Source organism: Trematomus bernacchii, unplaced genomic scaffold (genome assembly GCF_902827165.1).
Source record: "Trematomus bernacchii unplaced genomic scaffold, fTreBer1.1, whole genome shotgun sequence".
NCBI lineage: Eukaryota > Metazoa > Chordata > Actinopteri > Perciformes > Nototheniidae > Trematomus > Trematomus bernacchii.
Window position 1 is genome coordinate 6,856,029 of NW_022987727.1, and position 12,896 is coordinate 6,868,924.

General features: G+C 40.9%; 3 protein-coding genes across 3 annotated transcripts; 1 reads left to right on the plus strand and 2 right to left on the minus strand.

Moving 5' to 3' along the window:
* The first annotated feature begins 1,110 nt into the window (after nucleotides 1–1,110).
* Nucleotides 1,111–2,177, plus strand: her12 (hairy-related 12). Its single transcript, XM_034145376.1, has 2 exons — nucleotides 1,111–1,198; nucleotides 1,308–2,177. The coding sequence occupies exons 1-2, from the start codon at nucleotides 1,130–1,132 to the stop codon at nucleotides 1,698–1,700; spliced, it is 462 nt and encodes a 153-aa protein (XP_034001267.1). The 5' UTR covers nucleotides 1,111–1,129; the 3' UTR covers nucleotides 1,701–2,177.
* Nucleotides 2,178–3,840: 1,663 nt separating this feature from the next.
* Nucleotides 3,841–4,398, minus strand: LOC117494518 (transcription factor HES-5-like). The gene is made up of 2 exons (XM_034145469.1): nucleotides 4,311–4,398; nucleotides 3,841–4,191 (listed from the first exon to the last, which is right to left on the minus strand). The coding sequence occupies exons 1-2, from the start codon at nucleotides 4,377–4,379 to the stop codon at nucleotides 3,841–3,843; spliced, it is 420 nt and encodes a 139-aa protein (XP_034001360.1). The 5' UTR covers nucleotides 4,380–4,398.
* Nucleotides 4,399–7,330: 2,932 nt separating this feature from the next.
* LOC117494472 (taste receptor type 1 member 1) lies at nucleotides 7,331–11,882 on the minus strand. Its single transcript, XM_034145397.1, has 6 exons — nucleotides 11,680–11,882; nucleotides 10,767–11,082; nucleotides 9,517–10,275; nucleotides 9,207–9,425; nucleotides 8,805–8,925; nucleotides 7,331–8,253 (listed from the first exon to the last, which is right to left on the minus strand). Exons 1-6 carry the CDS (start codon nucleotides 11,868–11,870, stop codon nucleotides 7,331–7,333), a joined length of 2,529 nt encoding a protein of 842 aa, XP_034001288.1. The 5' UTR covers nucleotides 11,871–11,882.
* Between the last annotated feature and the right edge of the window lie 1,014 nt (nucleotides 11,883–12,896).

Sequence of the window (12,896 nt, forward strand, 5' to 3'; positions counted from 1 at the left end):
ATGTTTTGTTTTCAGCAAATGTATAGGTCAGTTCTCCTCATGAAGGGCTTCATTTATAAGGTTTAACATGTCTTTAATTCGTTCTATTTATCTTTCTTTCTTTCTTAGTGTGATTTATATTTACTTTTTGGGAGGAAACCTCAATTTCAAAATAACTCAGATGACAGCATTGCTAAAAATACACCCCCGTCCATGTTTTCTTAATGAGGAAGTGATACTTACAAACTTAAAAAATCATGCTGTGCACACGACACGAGCCCCTAACTGCAACACGACAGCACGCGGTCTTCGACTCGCGCCGGCGATAAGATGCGCCCCTCGCCTGCCTTCACACCTGGTGCACGAGCCAGCGGCAGCCTCTGATCAGCGTCTCCTCACATGATTGCAGTTTCTTCACACATTACTCCCGTGGGAAACTCGCGCGTGTTCAAGAGAACATTTGAACTGTGAACGTTGAGCAACGCGTGATTTAAAAGCAACAGGTGGGTAATGAAATGTTTCCCCTCAAGCCAGTTGTCCCCACTGTTTAACTTTAATGACCTCTTTACCTACTCCTTCCTTCCTCTTTCAGTTAATGTCCCTCATTTAAACAGTATTTAGACTAAATGCAGGGAACCTATGACCAAATTATCAAATGTTCTCCCGAAAACAAGATTTAGATGTGTCAACACTCCTGTCTGCTACCAATATATTTGGGAGTAAAATGAAAGCCTTCAGTTTATATTGTTTTATTGAGTGAAGCATTTGCTCCTAATTGCAGTAACCCCCCTTTGAAGATGCTCACTTTGGTGTGTATCAATTCCCCTTATTTTACCTCTAAAAAGTAAAAAATTATTTGGCCCTTGAATTCATGATTCATTCTCAGATCCACGCTATGATAACATGTTAATTACCTGTTGCTTATCTTGGGAAACATGCCCCACACAGATAAATGCTCTCTGAGTTATTGACATGTCCTCCATTGTTGTGCTGGGAGTCCCACTGGTCAGAGTGTGGGAACCCCAGCCCTGCCTCAGCCACATGGCTTTGTTATGCTAATCCCTCAGTATAAAATGAGGAGTAGCCCCTCCTGGGACTTCACAGCTCACACTGCACTCCAGAAGAAGCAGCTACCTTCACCTGCACAGACATGGCTCCCTGCTCCACCAACTACTCCTCTATTCATCAGATCAGGATCTCTGAGAAAGACAACATTAAAGTAAGAACTGGATTGGATTTAAATGCTTTTTTTAAACTCATGTACATTCAACATTTTGATTGTTTATTATTGGAAACATGAACTTACCTTGCTGTCTTCTTTTCCTCAGTTAAGAAAACCTGTTGTGGAGAAAATGCGCAGAGATCGCATCAACACTTGCATCGAGCAGCTCAAGGCCATCCTGGAGAAGGAGTTCCAGCAGCATGAGCCCAACTCCAAGCTGGAGAAAGCAGACATCCTGGAGATGACTGTGAGTTTCCTGAGGCAGCAGCTTCAGCCGGGCCTCTGTCAGAGCGACTACAGCCAAGGCTTCTCTAACTGCTGGAGGGACTCTGTGCACTTCTTGTCTGCAACTTCCAACACAGAGGCCCCTGTCGCTCCTCTGCAGGGCCTCCAGCAGCTCCACAGAGCCAGCCGCTCCTCCTCAGTCTGCTCCACCCTCAGGCCCACCATGCTGCAGGACAGCACCAGCAGCAAGGGCCCAGTGTGGAGGCCTTGGTAGAGATTTTGAAACATAGACACATTTCGACACCTGAGGGACTGTCCCTCACTATGTAGGAAATATATTTCCAGCCTGCTCATCTATGGTGGGTTTCCTTATTGTCGCATCACATTGATGGACAAGTAGTAGAAAAAGCGAAGGCTCTCACTTATTTGAAGGGTAATTTACATTTGATGTTTGGTTTTCCTTATGTTTAAAGCTGGAGGTTGATGATGGTTCTGTCAAATCTTGACTGTTTACTCCAGTGGAGTTTATCTTTGGACTGCTTGATGTAACAGTATCTGCCATACTGTGTTAAACTGACAGCTGCTGTTGAGAATATTTCTCTTACGTGTTGAATTAACCAGGCCAAATTGTATGTATGACGATTATAATAATGGTGTGTGTGTTTGTGTGTGCAAATGGATGTGAATATTAACATTTTTGTTGATATTGCTGGTTTGCTATCACATTTAGGCTCTTATAACGTATGTTCAACATTTGTATGACAATTGATAATAAAAAGATACAATCATTTAAAAAACACTGACTCAATATTTTTTATTCCATGAATTCCAAGTGTAAAATATTTGTATTGTCATTTGATGAGTTTGCATCATGAACACTGGCTCAAGGCCTTGTTTTCAATTAGTAAAAGGTAACATGAAGTTTTTCCAGAGAGCAATAGGATGCAGGAGGATTTTTACACATTCATAAATGAAAACTCATGCTTCAACTTAAAATACTAAAGCAGACATTTCCCTCCTGTGATTTGAAATATTAGGAAGCATGACAACATTGATTTAAATTGTATTTATCTCGAGCTTATTCCATCAAATATAAAAAAAGAAAAGGGTTTCACTCACATCTAGACACAAGTAGACTAAATTGGGCCCATGTTTTCAACTAAAAACTAAAATAAATAGTAGTTGGGATTGAAAGATTCACACATACTGTTGGGAAAATACTGAATGTACTCTTTCAAGGACAGATGTACACATGATAACGAAGGCCTAAGTGTATAACAGTGTATATGACAGGATGTATTATTACCTAGAAGAGAAGCATGACACGCTGTTTTTGGCATATGATAAGCTATGTGACAACAATTAGCATGATGATTTAGCCTCTATGAAGATATATGACAAGCATGATCATTTCTTACGTAGGCCTTAGCTAATCTGAACAAAGCATTGTATGCTGCCTTCAAGCGGTATTTCTCCATCTTGTGACTGTAACACCCTCTTTGTATATAAGCATGTGAAGGACACTATAGTTGTACCATATGATCTGTATGTGATGACTACTTCAATTCTTGCAAGGGTAATAAATACATGTATCCTGATTCTAAACTCAAGCCGGTGATGGTTGGCCTGGGAAAATCATCTAATGAATAAAATCAAATGAAATATCTAATATAGTCAACATGTTTAAAATCTAAACCAGATACTTTGTCATAAAACATATAACACACACACACACGCACGCACACACACACACACACACACACACACACACACACACACACACACACACACACACACACACACACACACACACACACACAGAATACATCATTGTTCTTGTCCACAAATCAATGTGAAAGAATGAATTCCAATGAATAAGTAGATCACAAAATGTTTATTGAAATCCGAAGTGCATTAAGTTCCACGCTTTCAAACAAAACAATATGTTTCACAATAAAATAAAATGTTCAACACTTGGCATTTACTTACAGTGCAGTGCATTACAAAAGAATACACAGCACACATGAGCTGCATTTAGGCAGATACCTTCTTCCTTTATTAAAGGCAAATAGGTCACAACAGTAAAGCACTGTGTTTTCAAAGACAATGTGACATACCTCTAAAACTTTAGAACAAGTTCAACTTTATACATCAAATATATATATTTTCAGTTACATCAAGTAACAAAACACCAGAGACAACCTCACTGTGATGCAGATTGATTCTGAAAGATGTTGCATACATTGAATGATCTCCAGTGTGAATTTGGGATTAAAGGATAGAGTCCTTCTTACTTATCTTATCATCAATATGATGAAACACTAAAGACACCATGAAGGAGCAGGCTGGAAATATATTTCCTACATAGTGAGGGACAGCCCCTCAGGTCTCAGAATGTCTGTGTTTCAGACTCTCTACCAAGGCCTCCACACTGGGCCTTTGCTGCTGCTGCTGTCCTGCAGCATGGTGGGCCTGAGGGTGGAGCAGACTGAGGAGGAGCGGCTGGCTCTGTGGAGCTGCTGCTGCTGCTGCTGCTGGAAGCCCTGCAGAGGAGCGACGGAGAAGCCTTGGCTGTAGTCGCTCTGACAGAGGCCCGGCTGAAGCTGCTGCCTCAGGAGGCTCACAGTCATCTCCAGGATGTCTGCTTTCTCCAGCTTGGAGTTGGGCTCATGCTGCTGGAACTCCTTCTCCAGGATGGCCTTGAGCTGCTCGATGCAAACGTTGATGCGATCTCTGCGCATTTTCTCCACAACAGGTTTTCTTAACTGGGGGAAGAGAAGACAGCAAGGTAAGTTCATGTTTCCAATAATAAACAATCATATGTTCTAATGTACGTTCTGATAATTTTTTTTAAAAAAGACATTAATTCCAATCCAGTACTTACTTTAATGTTGTCTTTCTCAGAGATCCTGATCTGATGAATAGAGGAGTAGTTGGTGGAGCAGGGAGCCATGTCTGTGCAGGTGAAGGTAGCTGCTTCTTCTGGAGTGCAGTGTTAGATCTGAGCTCTCTTCAGGAGCCACTCTTCATTTTATAGGGACCTATTAGCATAACAAGGCCATGTGACTCTGGCAGGGCTGGGGTTTGTAACAATGGGACACACATCAATAACTCCGAGGTGAAGCAATCACAGGCTGACCAGTAGAGATAAAACCATTCCCAGGACATATATCAGACTGGGAATGATGTGCTGTCAATTTCTGTTGCTTATCTCACACTCCAGTGACACACGGGAACACGGCAGTATCTCCTGATGTGCTCCCAGGGAATAATTAAACAGGATTTAATGCATTGGATCAACGGGGGAATAAGGTATTGAAAGTAAGCATGTTATTGATTTAAATTATAGTGTGCAACTGAGATATTTCTTCAACCTATATTAGAAATGATGCTCCATTCAACAAAGAACATTTTACGTTAACTAAAAATAATATGAGTACTTTAATGACAAATGCAATTTTAATAAAATAAACAACAAATTCCGCACTGCTTCACCTGCATATTTTATTGAGACTAGATTTTCTGAAATTGGGGCACGGAAGTATTCTGGTACAAAGCAGCAGGTACATGGATTAACATGTGTTCACTGTTTATTCATTGTTATCTTTAGTTTTTATTGTGAGACATCTTGGATATTCATAGTTTTCCGAGCAAAAAACATTGTTTCTGTCCGACTAACTGACAAATAATTGCCGGACAGATGATTCAGTCTTCTCATCCCCAGATAATAAATTCCTTAAATATTTTGTGATGTTGAACACTTATCTTTCTAAAATGCAATGTATCCGAGAGCTTGTTAAATAAAACTCCCAAAATCTTCCCGCCAGCACATTGCTCTGGTCCTTGTGTGTTGACAGTAAAACTCCTGCTTGTTCACCCATGGCACACTTCTATTGTTGGCTGAGGGTATTAGCCATGAGTGGACAGAGAGACTGTGGGAAAACTGAGCTCGGACTCTACTCACACATCTACCGGTCAATGGGCTGACCTCCCAGCCACAAAAGGCCTTTTCATCTCTTCTCTCAAACAACAGCCAACAGCAGCACTGTGTGTGTGTGTGTGTGTGTGTGTGTGTGTGTGTGTGTGTGTGTGTGTGTGTGTGTGTGTGTGTGTGTGTGTGTGTGTGTGTGTGTGCGCACGTGTGTGTGTGTTGCACATACACACACAAGCAAGACAGGCCTTTTGTGCATTTCATTGATGTGCACTGTTACGTCATGCTGCCAAACTGAAACTTTTTTTATGTGAGCAGCTGCCACTTGTTGTCAGATCCCAGGAAATGCAATTATATCACTTGCACTTGTTTTGTCGACCAGAGCCAACATTTACAACTTTAAGAGATTCATAGGTCACTATATCTAATATAAATATCTAAAGAAAACCGATAATTGTATTTTCTCCAACACATAAACTTGATTTTCATTTCTAAATGAAGGAAACTTTTTGAGAATTATGAAATGGTCTCACACTATGTTTAACCTTTTTTCAGAAAAATGACATTTCAACCATAAATGTTATTATGTTAGTCCTACAGTACAGCCGCTGGGGGGCGCTATAGATCCCCTCCAACAGCACACTGAATGTACTTAATCCTGGGTTTAAATTGGCTTGTCTGGTATACCACACAGTTTGAGTCACAATATTTCAGCTAAACAACGAATTATGGGAACTTTAATGATTAATAATAATAATAATAATAATAATAATAATTCATTTATTTTATATAGGCGCCTTTCAAGGCTCTCAAGGTCGCCGTACAAATACATAAAAAACAAGATACACAATAGATAACACCAGCATAAGAAACATAAACAAGACAATACAGTATATAAATCAATCAATCAAATAACCAAATTAAATTATTAATTAAATACTATATTTATTTGTGATTGATGTCCATTTTCCCTGTATGCCTTACTTCACATAGGGTGACGTTTTGAACAAATAATCTTGTGCTCCAGCAGCCAATCATAAATGGTGTGTTGCTACAAATTTCCTTTACATAAAACAATCCTTTTGATTGGTCTGAGATAGCTAGGATGAGTGAAGCAAAATATTTAAATGAAATATGTGGCATGTTGATTTTCTCTCTTTGGTACTAATAGTAGGCTACAAACAAACAAATGTTAAGACCAAAAATAGTTGTTACGTGTTGCAATTCATTAATTGTTGGACTCGTAATCATATAATTGTCATTATACACTTTCTTTTGTAAAGGGTTTGGAGCAGCTGAGTATTAATATGATATGGAAAAAGGGGAGGGTGTGAATCAGTGGGATAGCGCTCTTATCTTCTGATCAGGGGCGAAAGCAAGTTTGAGCATGTCGTTGTTTCCCTGGGCAAGACACATCACCCCAAATTGCTCCTGTGGGGATTGCCCACAGTAGGCTACTGAATGTATTCAATTCGATTGGGATAAAAGCGTCTAACAAGTGGCATGTAATGAAAAAGTGTATCCCATTTTGACCATGTCATCGGAGGTAGGCAGGGGTTATCGATGTATTTTAGAGTTGACTGTTAGCATATTTATAGCACATAGCCTTAACAAGTTTATTTAAAAAAACATTAAAATGTAGTCTTCAGAATTTAAGGTGGTTTGCTTTGTAATCTAACAACCCCCCCAACATTCTGGTAACAGTTGTCATCCTTTACGAATAGCACCATAATAATTAGGGTTTTACAAATGTGAACAGACAGCTAAATAAATCCCTTATTTAGTTATTTTCTTTTCCCCAATACAGAACAATGTAGTAAAACATTTCTGCACATACAATTAATGTTTTACATTTAGTTGTGAAATACATTTAAAACTGACACTTAACCTGTCATGTCCCACTTTTACTACCCAATATCCCTGCAACATACAACTCAACTACTTTTCATCAACTGAAATATGTACTTGCTTCATTATTTGTTCATGGTATACATTTGAATACAGTTCTGGAAATGTGCGTTTGTGTTCATTTGGGGCTTCAGGGCAATAATATAGATTTTGGGAAAGAAGTAGCCCATGAGGAAGGCCAGGACGCTGAAGAGTATGGCGAACACATGGGCGGCAGTGGTGAACGGGCCTCTGCTGATGAGGTAGAGGGTGAAGAAGCTCATCCAGGACATCATGTACACCATGAGGCTGAAGGTCACACTCTTGGCCTCGTTGTAGTTGGCTGGCAGGTCTTTGCCCATATAGCTGAAAGTGAAGCAGAGGGCGCTGAGCAGGGACACATAAGCGAGCTCATTGAGCGCACCAGGGGAGAGGGTGTTACTGCACTCCAACACAATGCTGTGCTCGTAGAAGTTCAGATCCTTTGAGGGCTTGGGGGGGTTAAGGGCCACACGGAATACAGAAATTAGCAAGATGGTGACGGACACCAGAAAAATGGTGTACTCTGGCCCGTTGTTTTTGGCCCATTTGTCATAGGCCGGCGGCAGCTTGGATGCAAATTTGAAAATGCACACAACCTGAATAGAGCGCACGGTGATGCAGGCCAGGCACACAGTGAAGCTGAAGACGAATAGAGGCTGCTTGAGGATGCAGGCCAGAGGAGACGGCTGGCCAAAATGGCACAAAGTGCTCATGGCACTGGCAGTCAGGGCTGCCAGCATCAGGAGGCAGGTGCGCCCTCCAGCAGACTTGGCAACAGGCGTGTTCAGGTTGAGCAGGAGGATTATTGCAGAACTGGAGGTCATGAGAAGACAGGTGGCCAGGAAAAACAGCAGGGCGATGGAGAGGGGGGCGTCCCAGGGCAGCAGCAGGACAGTCCTTTTCAGACACTGCTCGCTCTTTGGGGGTGCCCACTCCTCTGGGAGACATGGCTGGCATGTAGTGGGCTCTGAAGAAAAGAGACAGCAGAGATGTAAAAACACGTGTTTGTGAAAGAGAAGTATGAGCACTCAGCGCCATCTGCTGGCCAACCATACACACAACAATTTACAAATACTGTTGTTGGAGAGGTCATTTGGTTCAATTATAACAATGTTTGTTTTTATGTTTTATTTAGACAATAATTAGATGAACTCTCCCCTGCTCTGTTAGTGTGGTCTTTGTCCTGACTGGTGAGCAATGCCTTCATCCAGCTATTTTGTGTTTAGATATATTTTCTATTTGTAACAACCTCCTTCGGCTTAAATCTGGGTTTGGCAACTCTGGAGAAAGGTGCATCCTTTCAAGCCTCCTTTCAAGCCACTCCCCAAAAACACTTGAACACACACTGCCTGAATGACTACTGCTTTAGGGTCAGTCCAGAGAGCACATCAAACTACCTTAAGTTTCAATTCACGGTGAGAAAACGATGGTGTTTTGTAAATGTCCACCCCTACCCCCTTTTATCTTTGTATGAATATTTGTCTTATGAATTGGCTTTTTTGCATGTCTATATGTTACCACTAGTATTGAGAAACGTAGCGGAGGGGCAGGCCTGGCAGTCGAAGCAGCATATGTGGTGCCCTGTGTGCAGCTTCTTGTGGCCAAACGGGCACGGTGGAGAGCAGATTGACAGCGGCACCTGGACAGAAAAACAGGGTTTGACAAAGATAAAACTTTTACTTTTCATTTAAATTGATAGAATTTACATTTTCAATATTATTCATATTTAAAAAATACATTGAGTTGGCAGCAAAAAATCCTGTTGAGGGAAATGTGTTCATATCTTGTTATGTCCATTTTATATTTTCATTAGCTGACTTTTTACTTATAGTTGCCCCATATTTGCTCTATTTGGATCTGAAAGGTGTTTAAGCCAAAAACACAAAGACACTTCACTCTTGAAACGGTAATAGTTCGTACCGATCTTGAATCTCCTGTGCCATCCCAGTAAATCAGATCAGCATCAATTGTGAGCGTAATTGGATCTGGGCTGAAAGAGCCCAACTCTCTGAGCGAACACTCAGTGCCATTCCAAACCCAGAGCACAATGTCATATCCTGTGGGCGGGTCACCGTTACTGTCGTAGTACACAGAGGTGTTGCCCAGATAGAAATGCACATCCTTTATCAACCAGAGCAGCTGAGGACGAGAGGAATAAGAAAACATGAGTTCCTATCAAGCAAAGTACAGAGAGGGATTTTCTTCTTTGCACAAGGTAACATCTGCTCACCTCCCATGGATACACGTCCCTCATTTGGCACTCTCCAGAATCACAACCAAGTGCACGGTGCAGAGCATGAGCCACAGAGTACACCGCCTTGTACACATTCAAGGAGGAAGTGATGTCGTTTTTCTCGAGAATAAACTTATTCCTGGCGAGGCTGTACAGGTCAGTGCCCTGTAGACAGTCATTTGTAATGTTAGAGACTTCGTATGTGTCACTCTGTTGCATTGCAGCCTCAACTACCTTTGTCTCAAACTCTTCAAAACCAGGCATGGCTGCATATTTGATGGACACGCCAAGCACAGTCCCAATAGTGTGGATCCCACGAATCCCTGATATGACAGAAGAAGTTGACCAGTCCTCCGTCCCAATCCACACTTTACCTGTCACGTTCCGCTCAATGACAAACGGGAAGAAGTTTTTCAGTTTTGACTTGCTGGAGAAAACCACGGTGGTGGTGACCTTAGTCTTCAGTAGCTTATCCACCACATTCCTCATTGTCTGGACCGTGTCTTTACGGTACGCAGGGATAACTCCCTGGTAGGCAATGCAGATGCCGTATTTTGGTGCTTGCTCTGAGAGGCTCCGCATGCCCTCCAGACCATAGTTGTTGTCGCTGCCCAAGATAGCAACCCAGGTCCAGTTGAAACGGACCATAAGCTGGATCATAGCTGCCACCTGGTTCTTGTCGCTGGGAATTGTGCGGAGAAAGGATGGATAGCGGAACTTGTTGCTTAGCATTTCATTTGAGGCTTCAAAGGATATCTAAAATGAAGCAAAAAGCATGTGAGAAACGGTTGTTGTACCCGTAGCAATATCTGAAATTACACCAATACCAACTCAAGAAACTGGGATCAGTATGGCTAGGAAGTGGTTTGAATTGGCAAGATATTGAGAGAAATAACTTTTCCATTCAAACAATACCTGCATTAGATTCTTTTTGTACCCAAATCTCCCAAAAAGACTATGGTTTTACTTGCAGCCTCACTGCATGCGTTGCTTGGTAATGCAACCAGTGATTGGCAAAGTATACTGCAGTAGCTAAAACCTTAACAGTCTGTTGTGTGATGATGTCGAACCTTGTCAAAATATACTTGAATTGAAAGCTTTAGAAATATATTTGTTTAAAATACAATTGGATGAGGAGGAGTGGTGTTGGTCAGATCAGTGCATTCCTCATATAAAGGCCTTTACATTTAATTGGGGATATTCAATAATTACGAGCCGTGTTTACATTTTTCCAGGTGAGAACTTACTTGAGGTATAAGATGGGCCCCCAGTAAAGCAGCAGGGCCGAAAGAATTGCTGCTGCTGTCGGGGCCAATCAAAGCCACTGCATGGCGACTGTTGTTGTAGTTTGTGTCCTCCTCAGTCTCAGAGGGGCTTTGATACTGCTGCTTCAGCAGGTCCAGAGAGGCCAGGATGCTGGCCTCTCTGGAGCAGATGTCATACATCTGGTAGCCCAGCGTCACTCCTGGTAAAAGAGGCTGGGGTCCGGTGCTGTTGTTGATTTCTTCCACAGCAAATCTCATTGCTTGCAAAAGATAATAGCCATGTTTGTTGGCTGTACCTCTAGAAAGGGTTACATGTAAGACATTAAAAGCCTAAACCTCAACCCCTATGAAGGTTGCATGTAAAAAAAGCCATAACTCGTTAGGGGCAAAAGCCCAGGGCTCTCATGTTTCATGATCAAAGTACATTTTAATGTGACAAATGATGATGAAACAAGTAGTATATAAAAAGTAAAAAGCAAACGTGTCATTTTTCATACTTCAGATGGTTATTACTAGTAAAGATTATTGGTATCATTTAAATATTTGTTCATTTGTAAAACAATTATTCATTTGTAAAACAATTGTTCAAAGTGTAAATTAAGAGATTCCCTCTGATAATAGAGATGGCTGTTTGATGATGAACACATTCATTTGAAGCTGAATGTTGTTTGTTGGTTTCCTTTAAGAACATGATTTTGTTGTGATCATGTCAAAATGTGACATATCTATAATATCCATCTGTAAATGATCTGACTGCTTTTAAAACTAAATGTATAATAAACAAACCAAAAACACTAAAACTCCAGATTGTAAAGACAAACAACAATATTTGGATTGATTTCTTAACCAGACCACCAGCGAGATACATTTGATCAATAGTGTAGTGTAAACTCACTCATTGCACGGTACCAAAGCAGGCAGACCATTGATTTGTGTTGTCAGGTAGTGGAGAGGAAAGAATCCAGCGAGGGTGAAGTTGCCCTGCAGTTGCATCCCGTGCCCATAAGAAAGGTAATCCAGTTCCCCCGCAGCAAACCGCAGCAGCAGCCATCCCAAGGAGAGAAACACAGCAGCAGACAGGTCCATGCTTCAGCTCCACCTCACACACACTGTGCTGGGGAAGCTCTGGGGGTTTGAATAAGAGGGAGGGACGGGAGGATCACGTTTGCATCTTTCCGGTGAGTTTTTGCATGTCAGATTTGTTTGTGTGACTGTAGAGTTCCCCTCCATTTAAAATGAAACTATCCAATACAATTATAATTCAAATCATTGATCTGTTGTTTTTTTAGCCATTGTGCTCTTCTTTGCCGTGGTGTGCTGGGGGAAACACCAACAAAAGGGACACTGACAGGCTGAACAAGCTGGTGAGGAATGATTTTAAGCAGTTAGATATCTTCTTTAAAATATATTTTAATTTCCATTGGTGGTTAACATTTTTTGAAGCACACTGTCTGGCAAGAGTAGCCTAACAAGCAGAGCCTTTGATAATAAAAGTTAGAACGTGCACGTGTGTTTGTTGTTTAGTTCAAATGTAGCCTACTTCAGGAAAAAAGGTGGAGCAAATTTACATGTTGGTTGAAATTTGAGGCTCATATTGGTAAACACACCTGTTGCACTAAACATACGATTTGACTGATACTCCCCTGCGTGCAGGACCCAAACCCAATGTTTTGACAAGAATATTGTGCATTATGTCAACAGTGGTATTAGGGAGGCAAATGGACAAGGACATTTTGCATGTCTGCACAGAAAGGTTTGAGTGGTTTTGCATGCTTTCCTTTTTTCAAAAAATTTTGATTAAGCTACAAGCGTAATAGCAGTACATTAGTAACATATTAGTGACAGATTTGTTTTCATTTATTCAGTTATCATTTTGATTCTATTAATAGTTATAAGATGTATAATATTAAATAAATATGTGTTGAAATATCTTTTCCCACAATTGTAACAGAACACTTTAAATTGAGGTTTATAAAAAGAAACCATTTTAAAATAGCTAAAGAATACAAACATGGCCGTCTGCAAACTATTGATTAAGAATGTTTACAATTGTATGACTTTTTGATTTAGTCAAACATTTTTAAATAGAGTTTAATGCCCTGAACAATATAC